Source organism: Bombyx mori, chromosome 21, assembly GCF_030269925.1.
Source record: "Bombyx mori chromosome 21, ASM3026992v2".
NCBI classification, from domain to species: Eukaryota; Metazoa; Arthropoda; class Insecta; order Lepidoptera; family Bombycidae; genus Bombyx; species Bombyx mori.
In genome coordinates this window covers 4,817,282-4,841,510 of record NC_085127.1, presented here as the reverse complement: position 1 = coordinate 4,841,510, position 24,229 = coordinate 4,817,282, and the positions used below count along the sequence as shown (strand labels likewise).

The 24,229-nt window shown below is 36.1% G+C and overlaps 1 protein-coding gene across 7 annotated transcripts in view; it reads right to left on the bottom strand.

Moving 5' to 3' along the window:
- Positions 1-22,748, bottom strand: part of LOC101737263 (uncharacterized) — a 61,979-nt gene extending 39,231 nt beyond the window's left edge. For 2 of the 7 annotated variants that reach the window (XM_012693313.4, XM_038018626.2), the window contains exons 1-4: positions 22,619-22,748; positions 22,146-22,242; positions 21,768-21,835; positions 20,470-21,012 (exon numbers count right to left, since the gene is read on the bottom strand). In XM_012693313.4, the coding sequence (XP_012548767.3) occupies positions 20,470-21,012; positions 21,768-21,833 (609 nt within the window). In that variant the 5' untranslated portion in view covers positions 21,834-21,835; positions 22,146-22,242; positions 22,619-22,748. Of the gene's footprint in view, positions 1-11,160; positions 11,488-12,177; positions 12,519-20,469; positions 21,013-21,767; positions 21,836-22,145; positions 22,243-22,299; positions 22,372-22,618 lie in introns of those variants that run through there. The other 5 variants (XM_038018625.2, XM_062674644.1, XM_038018628.2 and 2 more) reach the window with 5 other exon arrangements.
- Positions 22,749-24,229: the final 1,481 nt, after the last annotated feature.

Genomic DNA, 24,229 nt, shown 5'->3' with positions numbered 1-24,229 from the left:
CCGGGAAGTTGTGACCTTTTTTTTTTTGTTTCACGCTGGGGAATCCATTTACGGATACCCGGTCAAGGGGGGTAACAGACCGGGTTATGTCGGACTCCGGCGCCTCCAGAAAATAAGCGGGAGAAGAGGAAGACCGGGGCCCTCCTCTTCTTCCAATTCCTGCCGGGAGACTACGCCTAAAATATAAGAGGTCCGGTATAATCGTTCCAAGCGATGTGACTATGACGATATTCAAACAGTAATAATTTTAAGTGCTAACAATAAAATACTCTATTACGGTATGCAACAATTTCATTGGTTTACACTTTTAATAAAATAATATTAAATAATATTAACAAAAAGTTTAATAAAACAAAAAAAAGATATATTTTTGTTTGTTTTGCTTGACCAGCAGCTAACATCACGGTGGCACAAAACGGTATGCAGTCATTAAAAGATTAGAACCATTACTTTTTTTTTTAACGTAACAACGGTTAACAATTTAAGTTAATTCCATTTAATAAACGCATAGGCAATTTACCGTCCGACTTCGTAACGCCTCAGTTCACGTTTCCGAATAAAGGAGGTTGCTTGGTTTTATAATAAACTATGATCATTACGATCTCTTGACGCATGTGTTACCGCAAAACGGCTGTGTTAATTCACCTTTATAATATATTAAACATTTATACTCGGAATCGAACTGTCATAGATAGAAGGAACTTGTACTACACTTATATATTATATTATATGGTTATTAGATATTTCGCCTTTTCCCATTAAGTGTACAATTTCCAAAAATATTCGTAATTGAGTTAATTTGCGTAAAAATTTGGTATCACCAGTATTTTTCTCATAAATACTATCAAAAGAGCGTAGTTTTTTTTTTTTTTTTAGTTTACCTATGTTTTGACTACTATTAACAAAATTAATACATAATTTTATCTTACTTTAAAAGATACATAATGTAACTGGGAAAAAATAAAAAATAAATGTTGCAATTAAGATTAATATTAAAATTATTACATGTTAAACCTTTGAAACACTCTCCGTTAAAATTAGTAAGTTTTGAGATTATACAGTTTTAATGCGAGAAGACAATTTATCACTTTGACTGTCGTGTAGGTCACGGGTGCCCTACACGGCGCACTAAAGTAATTATCTCGATTTCTGTTACTTAGACGCCTGGATTGCCTAATTTTGCCTTCTTTTGTTTGTTAATATATGTTTTAGTCATTTAGGAATTTTAAAAATAGACTCTTTCACCGTAGCATCGGATTCGTCATTCCCAAAGTATATAAGATATTCCGGCGACTTAGTAAAAGAAAATAAAAAAAGAGGGCGATATCGACATAATTACTTCCGTGCGCCACGTGGGGTACTTGTGACCTACATGGCAGTCAACGTGTTAATATATTTCTAGATAACTATTTGTAAATTCCCTCAAACAAAAATACACTTGTGTCTTCTACTCTGTAAGATCAAACTAATGACGTCAAGGTCGATGAGCGATGATTGGCTAGTGTGAATTCGAAAATTCCGATGCCTACCATAAGGACCCATCATACGCAATACGCGGTTACCCGCAATGCGATTAGCCGCATAGAGCGTTTTAAGGGTGAGATTCAATTTATTAATTTTTATTTTTATCCAACAATTGGTATGGGTGACAAACCTACTTGTATCGTTACATATAAGCTCATGGGAAAATTTTAAAAAGAGTTTATAGGCCAAAACGATGCCTCCAATGAACACTACTCTAACTCCAAATTCGTAGGTTTACAGGAGGAGAGTTTAAACGAAAAAAGTTGATAAATATATCTACAATAATAAAGATTTTATGGTTTTTTCTTGTGTAACTAGTTGATTTACTCTTGCTTCGAACCCCATTAATAATGAATTTGTAATACTTTTAAAATAGTAGTAAAATAGTAGAAAAACGAAAATTTCAAAATTTTGAGTTAGAGTAGTGTTCATTGGAGGCATCGTAAAGGTTTAACTCGTTTGTTTGCCTTTCTGTTTCTTTCTTTGTCTGTACCGTCATATTAGCGAAGTGGTTTAGTTTAAAGATCTATTAATATTTATATTTGGGTTTTCCAATTGGTTACTTCACTAGTTCACCAACGCCTCGTTTGCGTTTTGTAATTAAAACAGTAATTGTTTCGTGTTAGCTCGGTATTTCTGGCGACTTTTATTACTCCTGCTATATTTCATCAATGAGTCACAACCCTTCTTTATGTACATGCAAAGCTCAAGGTCAAGGAAAACAACACCCGGTCGCTTCCTTTATTCGTTTCGTGATTATATCTTATTCTGATATCTCATTCGGATAAGTACTAGCAACGTTCCGTTCCCTAATAAACAACTGACATCCCTGGGAATGACCGCATGAAATGCCGTTCAAATGGGGAAGGCACTCATACGAATTAAGAAATAGCTGTTGAAGAATTTAATTAATGAATAATAAAATATGAATGTGTAAAGGGCCGAACGCCTGAATCATGGAGCATAACGTAAATTTTCGATTTATAAGTTCATAAAAGTGATTACATTTCGGAAACGTTAAAAATACATTCGACTAAACGAGAATTTTGCATATAAACTGAGCTAATGCTATTAATATCGCAGTTTTGCATTTACGTTGGAATTTTGTAGAAACTCTCCCGGGTTCCCGCGAAGTTCAGATCGTGACTTCGCGTCGCGTCGGCGCAATTTGCTTACCCATACAGTGCCGGAGTGCGCCACTCTAATCACGTGTAAAATATTGCTACGCCTCATCATTGTAATACGAAATCGAGACGACGGCACGTCGATCGTCACAAAAATGTATGTGATGTGGAGAACAAGAGAAATCTCCAGACATTTTGTTTTAAATTCGTCTATAGTATTATCTATATATTAACTAGCTAATCCGCCACACTTCGTAGTGCCTCAATCGATAAATAAAATACCTAAGCTTCTGTATAAAATAAATTTAACACAAACAAAAGGAATCCGTCCGACGGGGGATTGTTATTTTTATTTAATTCCGAGCATTTTCATATTTATCTAACTTTTAAACCTTCTCTGGACTTCCACAAAAAATTCAAGACCAAAATTAGCCAAATCGGTTCAGCCGTTCTCGAGATTTAGCGAGACTAACGAACAGCAATTCATTTTTATATATATAGAAAAAGAAGATAGATACGTGAAGCAAAAACTTTGTACCTCTTTTTACGAAAATTGCGCAGACGGAGGAGTATGAAATTTCTCACACTTATAGAGAATATAAAGAAGGAGTGCAGAATATTAATATTTTTTTTAAATTATGCATAAAAAATACATTCATACAGTCAATAAAAAAACATTACACACACTACCATGTATTTGACACACACACGCATGCATACTATTTGTTTATTGTCAAACTTTTCCTATTGCTTAAAGTCTGTTATCAAATTGAGAATAGATTAAATATTGTTTGTCTTTAACATTTTTGTCTGAAGTGTAGTCTTGGCGAGATCTGTGATTAAAGAATTATAATAGTATTTGAGAATAGAACCACATTAGTGTACAAACTTATAATTTCAATTAATTATAGTCGAATTTCGATTACCGGGGGACCACTAGTTTATATAAAAATACGTATCAAATTTATGACACGTAAAATATCGAGATTGCGTTATTTAAGTAATAAGAAGTAGTAATCATAAGCTGTTTCAATGCGCCATTAGAACAATAGCATTCAGAAGCGTACTATAATACACCCGCAAGTCCAATAGCTGTGAAGCCGTAAGAATTTGCGACCTGCCTCAACTTCAACGCATACTTCCGGTGACTTTATCAAGTATCCATAATGGAATTCAGTAATAATTTAATCTCGACACAGGCCAGGAAATCAAAAGGCCAGGAAAGTTTTTTCTGCGCACCAGAAAACCTAGTTTTTTTTCTTAGACTTAAAATAGACCGCGTACACAGGAAATATCTGGCAAGTATCCCAAATTCTCAGATTTTTATGCATGCGTAAAGCGTACCAACGTTGAGAATGAACATTTAACGCGATAATATGTTATGCTAGATTTTTAATTATTTGCATATACTGATAAAAACTAGTTTAGATAAAATTACGTTATATTTGTTTCCATTATCTGAAACTAATATGCTAAACAATACCATAAAGAATTATCCATTGCATTAGCTGTTGCATTTATTAGTCTTTTAACGACGAATTTTTTTTTTCATTGCCCTTGTAGGCAGACGAGCATACGGCCCACCTGATGGTGAGTGGTTACCGTCGCCCATGGACTTCAGCAATGCCAGGGGCAGAGCCAAGCCGCTGCCTACCGTGCTATATTCATCGTGCTAGAACATTACTTTGTGAGACTATAATTGAGAGGTTGTGAAAAGATTTATAATAACAAAGGTTTAGTTGTAAATAGGGTCTGGAGCGATGTTAAGGCGTTCCCACGCAGAAGTCTGTACACGGATACGCGACGGTTCCGATCAGCGATCGTACTAATTGAACACACGATTATACGCGCTAACTGAAGATATCTTTCCGTGTATTTTTTTTATTTTATTTTTTTTATTGCTTAGACGGGTGGACGAGCTCACAGCCCATCTGGTGTTAAGTGGTTACTGGAGCCCATGGACATCTACAACGTAAATGCGCCACCCACCTTGAGATATAAGTTCTAAGGTCTCAGTATAGTTACAACGGCTGCCCCACCCTTCAAACCGAAACGCATTACTGCTTCACGGCAGAAATAGGTAGGGTGGTGGTACCTACCCGTGCGGGCTCACAAGAGGTCATACCACCAGTAATAATAATAATATATCTATATTTCCTTTTCAATTATTAATCTGACCGGACAAACTACAGTACTGCAATTACTTAGAATTGCTCGTCATTAAAACGTAGTGTTTCAATTCTGGTTATCGCTTCCTCTAAACATGTTACATGAATCATTGCCTAATATCGAGAATTTAAAACTACAAAACTTAGCAAAAAAAAAAGCCGATATTTTTTCGTTTAACTCAGCGACGTAATAAATAAACAACTTCATTGTTCTCCCGATCATAAGTAACGAGACAGGAGTGATCGTATAAACGATGCGTGGGCGTCGATTATCCGATGTTATCGTACGGTGGCTATACCAAGCGCCCTTCCACAACATCACGTTGCATATATGTCACAAACATTCTATGCAACAACTGTTGTTGCTGTTGTTGTTGTAAGTAACGTTAGTAAGATACATCGAGACGGTTATGGATTTATCCCAATGTCTGAAGCGAAATGTGTCAGTTTTATTTTTTATTGAAAAACAAAATTTAAATGAAGAATACCTCTGAAAATACATAACATTTTTATTATATACGAAGGGCATGCCTTTTCATTCTTTAAACGTGGTTTGAAAGTATGCTTACTATTAACGGTACGATTAGCAGCAGATTGGCGATATACCTTTTTGTCGTCTATAACATTCATTTACCTCGTTAAATCAAATACACAATATTTTATAAACCAGATAATAATATACCGCGTAATAACGACTAAAATAAGACTTCTGCGTGGAAGTAAACAGAGGTCAATTACGTTGGTAGCGCTCGTTTCTGTGGTGTATTCAGAAACAATCGAAGCGGTGCGATGGGCGAGAGATACCGGCCCATAATAACTAATGGCGAGATAAGACAACCACTTTAGTCTGCCGACCTATACGTCCCATCGATATTCTAGCGTTTTATAAGTAACTTTATAGCGTGATATGGATTTATGGCAATCAGTATGCGTATTTTTACGAGTAACAATTTTAACTTTGAAAATTTACAATGTTTAAATTTGGTATTTGTCTCTTACGCTTTCCTATCATGAGACAATTCGATTTTCGTAAATTGAAATATGCGACGCGTCCGTATAGGATATGGATTTATGAGCAATCCGTATGCGTATTTTTACGACAAACAATTTTAACTTGTAAATCCGCACGGGTACCACCAACCACCCCGCCTATTTCTGCCGTGAAGCAGTAATGCGTTTCGGTTTGAAGGGTGGGGTAGCCGCTGTAACTATACTGAGACCTTAGAACTTATATCTCAAGGTGAGTGGCGCATTTACCTTGTACACCAGGTGGGCTGTGAGCTCGACCACCCATCTACGCAATAAAAAAAAACTTTTATGAAAATTTTACAATTTTAAAATTTTTTATTTGCCTTTTACGCTTTCGTATCACACGAGACGTTTCGATTTTCGTAAACTGAACGAGGTTTCCTGCGACGCGTCTCTATAGTACGGAGCGATGCGAGGGCCAGCGGGACCAGTTTACGCCGACAACGCATGTAAACGATTTATTCCCGAAGCTTGTTTTGCATTAACCGATCGGAAGCCAGGGTTGATCAGGGTCCACGTTTAACTAATTACAAAGAATCTTTGGATTTACGACGCGCAGTCGCCGGTGCCGGCGGAGTAGTAACAAAATCGGGTCCTATTAATTACCATCTACGGGAATCGTTTATTTTTATTACGCTAGCGTGGGAAATTAGTTGTCCCTCAAGTTCTTCATTAGTATAATATTATGCGGCGTGCTGGCCTAATGAAATCGTTCCCGTATAAGGTAATGTGGATAAGTTGCAAGCAGCCCTGTCAAAGCGTGCAGTTGTCGCGGGAGCTTTATTAAACGGCTAAGCTAAGATGGCCGTAGGACCGGCTTATCCCGATTCTCGGGCACTCACAACGCGTCAATATCCAACAATTATTTTCTACTCGTGTACGAATATTCTTCTAGATCACAACGTTTGCTAGCGTTTTTTTTTTTAAAGATTTTGTTTCATTTCACAGGTACGGCTTGAAGTTAGTTAGGCGAAAATAGTTCTTCACAAATAGTACAATTTACATTTCGTGTTTTTAATTTCATTAATTTCAAGCAGACACATTTATAGCACATCAATTTCGATAGGTTGTTTTATTGGTCGAATGCCTTTACTTAGGATTAGACTTGACTAATTTAGACTACTGCCACATACAAAGTTAATCAATATATATAACTAATATGCCCTTGTATTAGGTATATTACTTTGTGTATTTAAATCATGTACCCGGCCTAATGAGATTAAAAGAAAAGTGTTCAGAAATGGTCATTAAAAAAAAAACAACTAATGTCAAACAGTTTTAACAAATGCCCTTATAAATATTTAATTGGCACATGGCGACGAGTCTGATTGAATAGGATTGAACGCTTGTATTATTAACACAGCGTGCCCATATGAGGGTCGGCGAATTATTTATAAAAGAGGACGATTGAATATCAACATTCCGCGATTGCGCGTGCATTCGGTGCAACCAACGCAATGTATATAATATATACAATAAATTTTTACAATACTTTAAATATTACAGTTACCGACGCCGGAATCGTTTCAATTACAATTTCTATCTAATAAATATAAAAGACGCACCGAACTCGTTTTTTCATTCGAGATCAATCAATCAGCTTCAATTAAAAACGTGATAAATTAAGTTAATGGAATCGTTATCCAAGAACTATTGAAAGTGGGAGCACAGCTCGCTCGGTCCCCAACTACGTAGATGGAGTGACTGAATGTAACCGGTTCAATAGCGCTTCCAGCAAATCAATGCATCGCGTATAATGAAATCCGACTTTCGTAAGGTACGATCGTTTGTGTTCGATATCTCGACGTCGATTACGGGTCTGCCGCGCACGCATCGGATGGCATTGCGCACTTTTTGCGGGTACCAACCACCAAAAGCCGGCGCGGCGGTTGCGCTGCGACAAAGGTGTCCAACCGGTTTTATTTACAACCTCCCGACTTCGTCACAAGCGCGCGTCTGCAAATTCAACACCCGTCAAATACCACAAAATGCTGTACACAGTATAGCGGTACGAACTACGGTCATTATCCGGCTCCGTCCGTTGCCGGCTCTAATCAAACCTAATCACTATAATAAGTACATGTAAATAGAATTACTATAATTGTTATAATACGATATTTCCGTTGAAAAAAAACAACCAAACGAAAAAATTCAGAATTCAAAACTATTTAGCATATTTTTATGTCACTTCTTTGAACCAACGAATATTAATAAAAATTAAAAATGTCCAAAAGATATATATCTTAATGTTTGACACGATGACTAATTGAAACAGAACCGGATTATATATATACAACAAACAAATATCATTTTGACGACCCATACATCTATCTATACAACATGATTAAGAAGCATAGCGACAGACGCGTTGAGAAAAAAAAACCTCCATTGAATCATCGTCGGCTTTAGATGCGGCTGAGTTCGTTACGTAATCGGTCATTACTTTTAATTATTCAGCTTGATCCCTTCATATGGCAAGAGATGCACACTACTTAAACTAACAAGCATCGATATATCGATCCTGTATGTTCTCGTGTTTATGTCGGCATCAAAGGCGACAGGAACATATTTAAATACCTCAATGGAAACCGTAATCTCGTTAGGGATATTCGATCGAATCGATAAGATCGGCCAGCTTTAACCGCGTTGGACATCAATCAGGATCGTCTCCGCTAGCTCTCTTATAGATCCTGAGCATTATATTCGTTAATACATCGAGTAAACATTCAATGACAATTGTATAGGTCAATATTCAATGATCCATTGGTGGTAGGACCTCTTATGAGTCCGCCCGGGTAGGTACCACCACCCCGCCTATTTCTGCCGTGAAGCAGTAATCCGTTTCGGCTTGAAGAGTGGGGCGGGGCAGCCGTTGTAACTATACTGAAACATTAGATTATAGCATTTACGTTGTAGATGTCTATGGGCTCCAGTAACCACTTAACACCAGGTGGGCTGTGAGCTCATCCTCCCATCTAAGCAATAAAAAAAAAGAAAACATCTAAGTATGTAACAATAAAATACTTCGCAAAATTAATACCAACAAAACAGGATCCGCGAATCGTATTGTATCAATGTGTCATTTTCGTTAACCGATTATTTTTTTTCGCTGTCCTTGAATCGAACAACGACATTAAAATAATTTAATAGCAAGCGATCGTAAACTGTTGCCTAATAAAAATTCTATCTCACCACAGATAGCTCAACAACAAAAAAAAAAAAAAAAAAGATCGAAAACGGAAAACTTTAAATTATTTCAAAACTTGCCACGAGGATAATAAAACGATACGTTTATCAAATGAACAATTAATCAATCATTATTAAAGTTTTTTAAATGTCTAATTATACACAATGTCTGATTATACAATTATATATGTATGTAATATATACATTTTTACTGGTGGTAGGACCTCTTGTGAGTCCGCACGGGTAGGTACCACCACCCCGCTTATTTCTGCCGTGAAGCAGTAATGCGTTTCGGTTTGAAGGATGGGGCAGCCGTTGTGACTATACTGAGACCTTAGAACTTATATCTCAAGGTGTGTGACGCATTTACGTTGTAGATGTCTATGAGCTTCAGTAACCACTTAACACCAGGTGGGCTGTGAGCTCGTCCAACTACTAAGCAATAAATAAAAAAAAACACCATAATCAGCAAAGCGTTTTATTTAAAGTAGATAAACCGAAGAGAACAGTCGTGTTTGAGCATATTATGCTTATGAATACGTAAATGCATTCCTCCACGGGTGACACGCGAAGCGGCCACACTCGAACGATCGCAATTTCGCTCCCAAACAATCTAGGCTTAATCTGTCTAATACGTCTAGTTAATTGCTATTTCAACAAACGAGTTCAATTCGCGAAACCATGGCGGGACACGGTCGTGCTTCGAAATTGATTGCTACATAAATGCTTGTTTACATTGTAGCACTGGGATATCGGGTTAACACGTTGACTGCCGTGTAGGTAGGTCACCGGTGCCATACGTGGTGCACTGAAGTAATTATGTCGATTCCTCCCTTCGATTTTCTTACTAAGATGCCAGAATTTCTAGTAGTTTCTGGGAAAGATGATTTTTTTTTATGGCTTAGATGGGTGGACGAGCTCACGGCCCACCTGGTGTTAAGTGGTTACCGGAGCCCATAGACATCTACAACGTAAATGCCGCAACCCACCTTGAGATAAGAGTTCTAGTCTCAGTATAGTTACAACGGCTGTCCCATCCTTTAAGCCGAAACGTATTACTGCTTCACGGCAGAAACAGGCAGGGTGGTAGTACCTCACCGTGCGGACTCACAAGAGGTCCTATCACCACAATCTGAAGATACTGAATCTGAAGTTAGGTAATCCAGGAGCTTAGTATCGGAAATCGACACAATTACTTCAGTGCGCCGCGTACAGCACCGGTTACCTACGCGGCAGTCAATGTCTTAAGGAAAAACAATATGAAGAAAACTTTGGGCCACGTACTGAAGATAACCACGAGATCGAATTTCAATTACGGAAAACCTATTTTATTTCTCCTGTTAATCTAGAGAGTTACATGAAATTCTTTTTTTTTAATTGAAATTGTGATGAAAATATTACCTCTATATATATAGGTACATTAAATCATATCGATTGTCTCGATCGACAATGTTCATTAAATCTCATAAACATGAATTGAGTATACGTGAGTCACACGTGTGTTATGATCGATACACTTCGCTGCATGCGAAATGAACTGTTCTAACAGACTGTCTGTTTGAGTACACTTAAATAACATTTTGTTTTGTGACTGAAAATAGATTAGAGTGAGCGAACAGAATATGTTTTATGTTATGTACTTTTTTAATTTTTTTTATTGCTTAATGGGTAGACGAGACAGCCCACCTGGTGTTAAGTGGTTACTGGAACCCATAGACACCTACAACGTAAATGCGCCACCCATCTTGAGATATAACTTCTAAGGTCTCAAGTATAGTTACAACGGCTGCCCTACCCTTCAAGCCGAAACGCATTACTGCTTCACGGCGGAAATAGGCGGGGTGGTGGTACCTACCCGTGCGGACTCCCAAGAGGTCCTACCACCAGTGATTACGCAAATTATAATTTTGCGGGTTTGATTTTTATTACACGATGTTATTCCTTCACCGTGGAAGTCAATCGTGAACATTTGTTGAGTACGTATTTCATTAGAAAAATTGGTACCCGCCTGCGGGATTCGAATTACGCAAATTATAATTTTGCGGGTTTGATTTATTTGGGTTGTATGCTTCGTTAAATTTATTATCGTCCGAAATGAATGAAGATCGTAAGATTGAGGAATACGACACCTGACAGTTATGTTGGTCGTGGTAAGAGCTGACCAGCTGGCTGACGTACTCCCAGACCTCGCCGGGCGCGGTCCAAGCAACCGCGTTTGCAGCGTGCCGCATCATGCGACCATAGCATCAATTGTCGCACTCAGATCAATTCACACTGCACCGTCCGCACATTCACGACTTAACATATTATCGTGTAGAGTTCTCGACGCGAGCGTCCACTAACGTTGACGAGCTATTTATATTGTTTTATCCTCAATCACGCGCAACTAGGTCGCGATCTAAATCGCACACGCTCAGATTTACGTTCCGACGAATCTTTCGCACACCTTAACCTAACTAATTAGAGTTTCACGTTTCGGGATTCAAATATATCGCATTGAGTATAAATTTTTTAAATGTAATTTAATCGATGTTCCATTAATTTATTGTGTTTACGAACGATAATTTTAGCAAATTTATTAAACTTTGGAATGTTCAATATAATTTAATCACAATCAATTAAATACTTTATCAAATTTGTAAACAACTGAAAATAATCAAGGCTTAAAATGTCAATGTGAACGTTACGAATAACAACAATAATAATAACAATAATAATTTTCAATTGTCTATTCAAGAAAATAATGACGGAGCATTGTTCGAAACTATTAAACGAGATTGATTACAGAGACGTCAATAGCTTCGCAGCAATAATAAAATATGAATTGAACACGTATTATAATAAAAGTTCACGCTTCGCGGAGTACGAATGCACCTAAATATGTAATGCAACGATGGGCGCAATCACAGAACGAATTCATCTGAGACGCGCAACCGCGAGTGATAATACGCGACCTTGGGCCGCGCTAAACGTTTGATAAGGGAAATTCGGCAGTCGGCCCACCCCTCCCCCCGCGCTCCTGCCACCTCTCTTATCGCACGTTGTTTGTTTTGCATGATATTAGTGTCGCGGCCCACATTATAATGCGGTGACATGATCACGAATTAATGAACCGCTTTTCAAAGTGATAAGAATATATTATAAACCTTTATTCCCACGGTGACAAATAAATTAGTTTAAATCCAATGCAAATCAAAATACAATGTAACCGACGCGAATATTTGAATCTAAAACATGAAGCTTTCCCGCCTCGGACAGTCAAACCGACTATTCAACTTTAAATTTTCATTAAACACAAAATCTTGTTCACTTAAAACATTCAGGTTTTCACACTATCACATCGGTCAATCCAGTCGAAGTACACACAGAGACACGGTCGAGGGTATGTGTACGACGCGCGTTGAGTAGTCGAGGGGCGAGCACGGAACCGCGCACGCAGACTAAAGGACGCGCGCGCGTCTCGCCGCTAACCAGCTAATGACCGGCGCGCCGTGTATTCGCGACCCCCACTCCGCTGAGTACGCGCTATCAAACCAGTTTACGTGAAAAATTTTAATTCCTCGAAGCGGGTGACGACCGGTCGCACTTTCCTCGCGCGGCGTCTCCCCCGAGACCTAGGAAAAAGCTCAACCCCCGTGGTTTACCGGAAGTGCAGCGCGGCCGCACGCGAGTCGAGCGCACCCATCGCCTTAATTAAACGTTGCACATTGTACACCTACTACCATTTACACATATATATATACATATAAATAAAATTGGTGTGTCTGTTTGTAATATTGAAATAGCCGCTTTTTACTACATGCATATTATATGAATATAATATATATAAGGTACATACACCAAAATAACATTTTTTACAATTTTTGTCTGTCTGTCTGTTTGTTCCGGCTAATCTCTGGAACGGCTGGACCGATTTTGACGGGACTTTCACTAATAGGTAGCTGATGATATAAGGAGTAACTTAGGCTAATGAAAAGGCTAAAATTGAATGTTTCCGAAGCGAAGCGAGGGCGGGTCGCTATTTTTTTATTGCTAGATGGGTGGACGAGCTCACAGCCCACCTGGTGTTAAGTGGTTACTGGAGCCCATAGACATCTACGACGTAAATGCGCGACCCACCTTGAGACATAAGTTCTAAGGTCTCAAGTATAGTTACAACGGCTGCCCCACCCTTCATACCGAAACGCATTACTGCTTCACGGCAATAATAGGCAGGGCGGTAGTACCTACCCGCGCGGACTCACAAGTGGTCCTACCACCAGTAAAATAAAATAGTTGTTTGTATGTAACTTCGTACGCCTTGAAATTATTCTGATTTATTCAAACTTTTCGTAGACGTGTCCCAGTATGAATCATTTCGGAAAAGCATTTTAGCCATAGCCCCAGCACCGAGTAATGATTTATTCGGTCACGAGTGAACGACCGCGCTCAACTGAACAACATGTACGTTATGAAGCTGACGTTAACATGATCTAAATTCTAAATACTATCACGCATTTCAAACAAGGAAGAGAAATAATACACCGAATATATTTCAATGAACGCAATTCATAATTCGTTACCATTTACATTGTATTTGCAAATCATATATGGAGCACTGTGTCATAATAGTTTAACATAAGAGTAGTAGTATCACGAGATGAATACGTTTTCAATATGTTAATACCTTCAATTCAATTACGAGCCAGAGAATTGAATAATAATAATCAAGGGCAATTTCAAATAGTAAGATAATGCAATTGTATGAATGCAATCCAATTAGGTCGAGTATATAAACGCTGCCGCAACTTTCTCCTCGCTGAACATAAATAACAAATGTTCGTCGAGAGGCTACACCGCAAAAGTAAAGAGACAATCAATCATTCTAATGGCGAATAACCGTTGTGCCGCCTACAAACAGTATTGTTGAGCTGCAAGAATCAGTTTTGTTTTCAATCCGTTTCACGTCATTATTTTCGGAATGAAAAATATCGCGAAGTCTATATTGTGTATTAATTATGACGCTCTACCAACGTGTATGAGATACTTCATGACGATTTTTCAAGGCAATTTGATTTTTATAATTGATAAAACTATAATCGAGCCAAAGTATGTGAAGCATATGATTTTTATAACATTTTATTTATTGTGATAGTACAAATATTGCATTGCCTATTTTAATATTATGCAGTACCAAAGTACTCAAAGTATCGGTTATATGAAACATATGTATTAGTAGAAAAATTAGATATCAGACTATTATTCACTGATATACGTTTTCCGATCGAAGAGATATTTTTATTCGGTGTCCGAGTTATTCTTATCTGCGATGTGTTTCCGATACCCATAGCACATGAATTAACCTTAGCGTTTTTATTACGATAATAAGCAGAGGAGTCAACGACGTCACCAAATGGTTTTTTGATTACCGTCGTCCGTAGACTAGCAATAAGCAATATAAGGGGTATACCCAAGACCCTGAATACTGCAGAAGACCCTTACAAATCTCGTTTGAAGCACACATCGCTCACAAGGAACAAGGAGCCACGGTTACGCGTCTTTGACCACATCTAATCGCTATTAAATCTCCGTAAGTGATCCATAATAAAAGTACCGTCACTTCAATCACCCTGTCTTTTCAATTCAGCAATACATTGGGCCTTACAATCTGAACGATAGGATAGTCGTATAGGCACATGAAGGAATTTGGTTCGTGATGTTTACGATCCGCCAGATGAATCGTAGGGCGTCTCCCCACCAGATGTAATAAATAATAATAAAAAGACACGTGAAAAAGACCGGAACCCTCAGTATTAAACTAAACAATCCTAGAACAATGACAGCCGCCATACTACAACTATTCTTCGCCCTTTTATAAGTTTTTGTTCGCCAAATTACAACGCGACAGAACTAATAGATATTATGTACTACAGTTAAAAAAAAAACCATATCCTTGACCCCATACTTCTGTAGTACAGCGAAAAATTCAAACTATTATTTGGACACGTGCCATGACATTCTAGACATTTTGATGATGACGATGAAAATCACACAAAATTGATATAAAAACTATCTACGTATTTTGATAAAATCGGATAAAACGTCATATAACTAATTCCCATACACAAGATCGAAAAAAAAAAGTTTTAAACACAGAGGTCGCATCAAATGATACATCTGCGCGTTGTTGGCATTGATACAATTAATAAATTATGGGGAATCTGTACTCGACAGAACGGTAGCTCTTATTACATCCGAAGGGTATGTGGTAAATATGAATAAAAGGGGCTTTGGGGTATAAAAAAACTGGATCAGATTAAAACGATACAAAGTTATGGATTCTTTTGAAAAGGACAACACTCGTTCAGTGATCCCTCCTAACGTAACTAGTTTGTGAACACCTATGGTTTCACTGTTATCGTGAATTGTGATGACAAGTTCAACGTTTATAAGGGGACAAAATATGTTGTTCAATTTCTCGCTGTTTAAGAAACAAATGCATGATGATATATTAGTTTAATAAGTCTCGTATATCGCCTTTGATATCAAGTATATTATAATATCATCTCAGGGCACAGACCGTTCATTAATGCCAAATTTCTTTTCAAATCAGATAATTACAAAATTAATATGCCCTAACGATTCCAATCCGATAGTAGGATAGATTCAGCGAAACACTGCTCTTGCTAGGGCAGATAAGCAATGTTTTTTTTTTATTGAATAAATGGGTGGACGAGCTCACAGCCCATCTGGCGTTAAGTGGTTACCGGAGCCCATAGACATTTAAAACGTAAATACCGCCACCCATCTTGAGATATGAGTTCTAAGGTCTCAGTATAGTTACAACGGCTGCCCACCCTTCAAACCGAAACGCATTACTGTTTCACGGCAGAAATAGGCAGGATGGTGGTACCTACTCGTGCGGACTCACAAGAGGTCCCACCACCAGTAATTACGCAAATTATAATTTTGCGTGTTAGATTTTTATTATACGATGTTGTTCCTTCACCGTGGAAGTCAATCGTAAACATTTGTTAAGTACGTATTTCATTAGAAATAATAGTACCCGGCTGGGATTCGAACACCGGTGCATCGCTCAACACGAATGCACCGGACGTCTTATCCTTTAGGCCACGACTACTTCCTGTGTGTCTCTGAATGTCTCAGGGTAAAACCCGTGAGCGCGCCTACAAACACGGTAAGAATAGCCCCTCGTGGCTACTGGTAATTAGATAGGCAAAAATAATCTAATGAATAGGAAAGTTTGCCTATTACCTAAGATCGGAGCTATTAGAAAGAAATAGCGATTGCTTATATTTTCGTGCAAACGACGGACAGGTGTACTTTAATTTTTTTTTAAAGAATATGACCGAAAATAACTTCGTTAGTACGATACAGGGCTTATGAAAATATATTGTCGTCACAGTCACATGCTTCAACAGTTTTTGTTAAGTATGAATTAGCATACGTGTGGGTAGAAGTACGAAAAACATAAAAGCAATTAAAAAGTTTGTAAAATTAAAGAGCTACTTAGCTTTTTTTGCGAGTTTGATTTTTATTACACGATTCACATAATATTCACCGTGAAAGTCAATCTTGAACATTTGTTAAGTACGTATTTCATTAGAAAAATTGGTACCCGCCAACGGGATTCGAACACCGGTACATCGGTCGATACGAATGCACCGGACGTGTTATCCTTTAGGCCAAGACGACTTCACCAAATCTAAACAACCGGCTAGCAGTAAGTAGAACTAAATAATCTTAAACGCATTCAGCTACTTGTTGCATAAACGTTTCACACAAAAGAATGGTTCACACGGGATTTGATGGGTATTAAATACCCTAAATAGTCGTCTTTGGTCGATATGAAAATGATCAGTAAAATATTGATTCTCGATTTAACTGAGTTCAAAAAAGAAGGCCGGTCTGTGTTCGACTGTACTACTCTATTATATATTTGCGCCAATTACTTCTTTTTTTTTTCTTCTAAAGGGTTAATTTTCAAGATATTACTAAATTAATAAAATATTACTAACTATAATTGATGTATAATTATAATTCGTGAAGTCCGTTATCAATATTTATTTTCTTTAATAATTATCAATGTACACCTTTTTATATTTCAAGAAAAGATTCTCGTTGAGAGTATGTGTTTGTTGGCCGCGATCTATTGAAAACAGCCGTGAGATAGACAATAATATAGGATGAAATAATAGTATATTACGTTGCAAAATTACAATCAATATGAAGAATCATTTTCATCGATTTTTGCGAGTAGAAGATTATAATTATATTATTTAACTTACCTAACCAAAAACCTCCGAAATGTAGGAAATATAAACGCGAGGTTAAACCGTGGCTGGCATGTACCAAGTGTCAAGTGAATAACCTACGTACCTAACACATGTTCACAAACAACTACGACGGAGGAACATATTGCAGTATAGGTTTTTTTGTTATTGCCCTTGTAGGCAAACGAGCATACGGCCCACCTGATGGTGAGTGGTTACCGTCGCCCATAGACTTCAGCAATGCTAGGGGCAGAGCCAAGCCGCTGCCTATCGCAAAAGGTAGGTAGGTATAAAGTACATTTAAAAACTCTGTAGATGCTCCGTGCTAAGAAACTTAAATTCATTCATCATCATTTGTGCCATATTCAATGATTCATAGTTTTTTTTAATAATTCTCAGAAACAATTTTCCTAATTAAACTCATTCAGGAGCGTAAGTTTAATTCGCGCACCAACGGTTCCGTATCACACAAGGGCAGGAGCCCGACAACAGGCTCCTGCAACTAGCGCCATCTAGTTTAAACTTTACAGTTGGGACTTCGAACTCCTATTTAAAAAAAACAAATGGGTTTTGTCGTAATGTAATGCCGATAAACTCCCATAACATTTTAAAGCCAGTTAGTAGTGAGCTGTGAGCTCAGATGTATTTAAACAAGTTTAGCAATAAAACAATGGCATTGTATAGTTTGAGTTAGTTCAATACAGCGCTTTCTAAGAAACCCCATTTTACAGAATTGACAAGTTAAACTGAATGTACATAAATATCATTAATAATAACGCAATTTTTTATATTCGCGTGTTTGATTTTTAATGCACGATATTATTCCACACTTTTCACTCGCTAACCCGTTACAATTGGCTTGTTCTGAATTTCTGACCATTTTTTATTTAATTAATGGATAATTTCTTTTATGATTGGTTGAGGTTTATAGGGATTAGACACTGTTATCCCTTACTTGCCCATATTTGCTTTAATCCTGCTTTAAAATATAAAAAAGTAAATAAAAAATGTAGGTAGTAAAACAAGTAACTTCTCTCTGCAAAAAAAAATTCTATGGCTAGGTACTCTTGTATGTTTAGTAGAATATAGGTTATGCTTGACTTTAACAACAGGCCAAATATCGTCAATCACTGTTAACTATGGTTTGACCGTGATCTTAACAGTTAACACTAACTAACTATTTAATATTAAAAGCTTACAAAAACTTAAACACCCCATCATAGCTACAGGATATAAGTAACATGCAGAATTTATACTGTTGGGTATCTGTCTAGAATAGCACCACCCCATCTCTTCCCATGGGTGTCATAAAAATCGAATTTGGAAATCATCAGACAATATAATGCAAGGCTCTCTGATTATTGTACCAGATTACTGCAATTGCCAGTCAGTATTTACTAGTGATGTTTTAACCCTGCACAGATTACACCAAAGCCTTTCCTATTTCTGCTGCAAACCAATCATGCTTTCCGGTTTGAAAGGTGTGGTAGTTATACAATGCAAGGTGGATGGTGGTATTCAGTGTGATGTTTAAGAGCTTGAGTAATTCTTACACAGACTATGAGCTCTTTCACTCATCTAAGTACACAAGAATTATTACAACTCATAGCAACACCAACAACATTATTACAATAAATTTACAGCTCATTTTTATCTTCCTAATGGTGACATCTTGTGTTCATTAGCAATGATAGTCACAACCAATCTCCTGCATACTGCTAACCTTTTAAAGCCTAATTTGATGCAGGACTGGGCATAACACCCAGGAATAATGAGGATTTCAGCATACAGCCAAATAATTAGCAAAAATTATCAGGTGTGATGACAGAAGAACATGACAGGATCATCTCCAACAATTTCTCAAAGTTCATGTTGACTGACAGTGTTAGGCAGGAGTTTAGATTTGGGACTCGAATTCAAATAATTTTCTTGCTATTTAATTCCAAATTAAGTTTATTCATCAATTTGAAATATTAATTTTGCTTTTCTGTTATCACCATCTTTACATTTTTATAAAATCACTACTTATATACAATACTTTGGACATGCTACTTTATTTTTTATTTATCTATTACACTTCATGTAAAATTTACATTGGCAGACTTAATGCCTAAGGCGTTCTCTACCAGTCAACCAAAGGTAGTGCAGAGTGGATAGTGGTAGGTGCAATGAAATTTATATTAAATTACAAAAAGTATATACATACATACATACATACACACATACATACATACATATTATAATAGTTTAAAGAGTATTAAAAGGAATATATTAATAAATTTCCTTAACAAATAACTTCATCTTAATAAGTTCATGATGATTCCGCTAACTTTACCAACAACATTTATAGGGACATCTACAGTAATGCATCACATTAACAGAGTACATAAGTCATGTAATCATGAAATGTAATTTCCCAATTCCCCAGTTTCCAATTGGCATAATTTAAATACTACAAATGAAATAATCATGAGATTTTTACAAATGCTCTAAATACGTAAACAAGTCTTTTGATTAGAGAGCTTCGTTGTGCTTCTCTATAAACAGGATCCAAAAAAATGTTCATAATTAGCTTTTTAGAGGTTAAAAAAAGTAAATAGTTATTGAATAGTTAATTAATAAATTGAAAAAAGTGTGACTCTTAAACTACCTTAAATTTTATGAGATTCAGTAAGAGCAAAATATTGTAATGCACTAATGACTGAAATCACAAATTTTAAATATACAATTAAGTTTACTTTTACTGGTGGTAGGACCTCTTGTGAGTTCGCACGGGTAGGTACCACCACCCTGCATATTTCTGCCGTGAAGCAGTAATGCGTTTCGGTTTGAAGGGTGGGGCAGCCGTTGTAACTATACTTGAGACCTTATAACTTATATCTCAAGATAGGTGGCGCATTTACGTTGTAGATGTCTATGGGCTTCAGTAACCATTTAACACCAGGCAGGCTGTGAGCTCGTCCACCCATCTAAGCAATAAAAAAAGTTGATAGTCTATTTTTTATGAATTTGCTAATTTCCAAAGCTTATACTCTTTGTAATTAAAAAAAATTATCATCCACACATTATTTTACTGTCTATGTTTTGCTGAGCTTTTACTATCAGGAAGTAAGTTTGCTTTTCTGATTACTAATTACTATGGCAATTCATTATAAAAAATCTTACCTTGGTTCTTGGTCTCCCTCTCCCCCTCTTTACAACAGCATCATTTGAATCTTCACTTTTAGTCTTTTTAACTACATTATTACTTTTGGCACTTTTTTCTTTACATTTCAATGCATCTTTACTGTCATCACTAGCTTTATCATTGTCACTATCACTCCTAGACTTCAATTGTGACTTTGATGGAGAACATTTAGAAGGTAAAGTTTTAGAGACTGCCTTCAAGGGTATATCATCATCACTTGATGAATCTGATGAACATTTACTGCATGAATCTGAACTAGAACTAGTTTCTGATAGTTGAGATTTCTTTTTGACTGCTGTGGTTCGCTCTTTAACAGGAGTACTAGTACTTGAGTTTGTTTTCTTTTTTACAGTTGGTTTGGCAGCCTTCTTGGGTAAAACTTTTCTAGGTGGTATGGCTGCTATTTTCAGTTTTAAGCCAGTATCACAAGATGTGACTGAAAAGTGTGGTTTCCGAGCCAAACTCTGTTTAGCATTCGAACACTTCCAGTCACTGCCTGATGATTCAGTAGAGACACTATTCTGTAAAACAATAATTAAATTTCATATTTGTTGTGAGATCAGAATATTTTAATTATAAGACTATCCATAAGAAAAAACAGGTATATGATGCGGTTTATTCATGCTACTGTTAGTACTACCCATCATATAGCTATCCCTGTTGGTATATTCTTCTTTGTCATATCAATCTTGTCGCAGTGATCATGGTCATCACTCAGTACCTATCATTGCTGTGTTCAAATGTTATGTACCTCATGAGTAATCACCACTTCTCCTGGTTATATACCATTACTACATTATTATTAGTAGTAATATACTACTACTATCCCTAGTATTATATCACTGGTATGAGGATTTCCTAATTTACTTTCTAACCTAATTCTGCATTTCTTATCTAATCTGTTGGTAAGGTGCACTGTATTCTAGGACAGGTCGGTACTGGATATTTCAGCAAAGTACTTATGCATTCTAGTTTGTCATTAGAACAACATATAATCAATACAACTGTAAGGCAATTAACATTTTAGCCTCATGCCTCAAGGTGTACATGGGCAGTCAAGGTGATATCTATGGGTTCAGGTAACCATTTATCATCAATACTTAACTTGTAAACTTAATATACTTTAACTTTTGAATATACTTTTATAAATTTACCAAACTTCCAAAAGAACTCCAAATATAATACGGACTTTTTAAGTCAGAGAGAACCAGAACTAAAAAAATGTTTTGTACTTTCAACTTTAGGAATCAACAAAATTTTTATATACAATACTAACCTCTGAATCACTATTAGAATCAGTTTCACCGCTTGAATTCTGGTTTTTTGGTAAGTCTGTGCTCATTTCTGTAAATAAATAATTTATTATTAAATACTCACCCAAAATAAAATGAAATTTAACTAATACAAAATATAAATAAACACTGAGTTTTATGAGCCAACCTTGAACTTGATGCAAGTAGAAATATAATACTGTAATTAAGTTTTTGTCAATGTTTAAAGCTATGTTATGTGTTTATCAAGCACTATAGGCCTTACTCTAGTTTTACTATTAGAACTTTAATAATCGATCTCTCTGACATAAATATGTCGTACAAAACATGTTGTATTTAATGTTTTTTTTTTCAAATTTAGTCTATATGCGTGAAGTACTTACTTCAAGGTTGGTCAAGATGTTTCCAAATACGATAGCATGAATCCCCTCATTTCAATCAAAACTCCGTAATGGTACAGTTATCTAAAAAGTAAAATAGCTGTAAGCAAAATTATTATACAGCATTACTTATTTACGCCTTATTACGAATATTTACTGTAAATATTGAATTTCTTTACAGCCTAATTTGTAAGAATGACAGTTCTGACGACACTTGAAGGTCCACTTTTAAACGCAATGAAATTGAGCGCTATCGGTAAACCAATAGAAACATTAACTGAAATACAATTAGATATTTTAGAAATTGTTCTTCCTTCGTGTAAGACCCGTCATATTAGGCATGCATAACGGTCTTTTAGGGCATTGGCGCCAAGTGCATACGTTTACGATTCTAATTTATAAAGAGAAACTCATAACATCACTATAGAAACTAAACATAAATTGATTAATATACCGAATGAAAGTATCTTACGAACCACAAAAATAAACTCCATCAAGAAATTAAACAAAACAATCCGAAAACAAGAATTACTTCACAGTATAGCATAACTTGGCCTCCATGTTTACAAATCACTTCGTATAAAAATTGGACATCATACGTAAGTACCGTACAATGGGGTAAATAGGGACAAAATCGACCTTCAGATTGAATTTTAAAATAGTTCCAATTAAATAGTCACTGCTCAACCAAAGAAATAAGTTGAGTCTTGAACGTACCTAGGTGATAAAAACCGTTACATAATTTTAATTATTAATTTTAAAGAAATAATCGGTAAAATAATGGCCGTCCCAATTTACCCAGCGTCCGGGGTAAATTGACACGGTTAAGGGTTAAATTGGGATATTTGTAAGGGTTGTCAACTCGCAGTACTGCGATATGTAGGTAGGTGCCATATAATTATTTATATGGACCGAAATGATGAATACAATCCATAATTTAAGCACAATACACAACATAGTGTAAATTAAGCTGGTTTCTATTCCGAAGCGATGTGACGTGAATGATAATCAACAATAAATTGATCAAAAAAAGTATGTGCATGTTATATTTTAGAAAATTATTATTTAATTTCCTTAAAAATCACAACTCTGAAACAAAATGATAAAATAGAATAAAAAATAGAAAACAAAAGGACTGGAAATGCAATAATACAATTTTATTTAATCAACATTTTCAAAATAATCTTTGAGCAAGAGTAACATATCAGGTGAATAAGATAAAAAAACAGCTTTATCTGATTACTGCCAATAATAACAAAAATAAAAGAAATTCTTTCTAAGCTAAATAACTAAACTCAATTAATTCACTCACTCATAATTGGATATCTCGGATTTTTAATTAATGTTACATTTAAAATCTGAGGCCTGTTTTTATTTGTGTGTGCGTTTTGAATGTTAACAAAATCATGATTCGACGCGTGAATAGATTCTGAAATAACAAAAGTTTTGCTTCGTTTGAGTTCTTTTAACTTTTAATTTTTTTTATTGCTATAAAGAACATACGACCGGGCAGATATTACAAGGTAAATGTCGCGAAAAAAAAGTAATTATATATATATACTTTTTTTTTACCTATAATACTTACATAAACTAACTGATAAACACATTAACCTTCTTTACATCACGCAATTAAGTGATAGTATAGGCTAAAAAATCTATTATAAGATATCAGTGACAACCCTAACAAGCCATCCCTATTTTGTCTTTTCGCGTTCCAATTTTGTGTTTTCTCGTCCCTAATTTTTCCAGTCTCGTTCCCAATTACCCTACATACGTCCCAATTTTCCCCAAAAAGAAAGGAAAAAATATACATTTTTTATTTTGTCGAAATATTGTATTTAAAATAAGAATATTGCAACTTACCGTTTGTTGTGGTATTTCCAGGTGTATTAAAAACTTATATAAACTGTGATCTTATTGAAAAAACAATGATAATATTACTTTTTTTAAAAGTTCTTTAAGCTGTTTTAAAACGCACTTTTCAACCACTATTTTCAATTTAATTTGACGAATTTTTGGGACCAACTTAACTCATATTTAGTACTTCCATAGTTAACTTGGTTTTTCTTCTATACATTGATAAATAT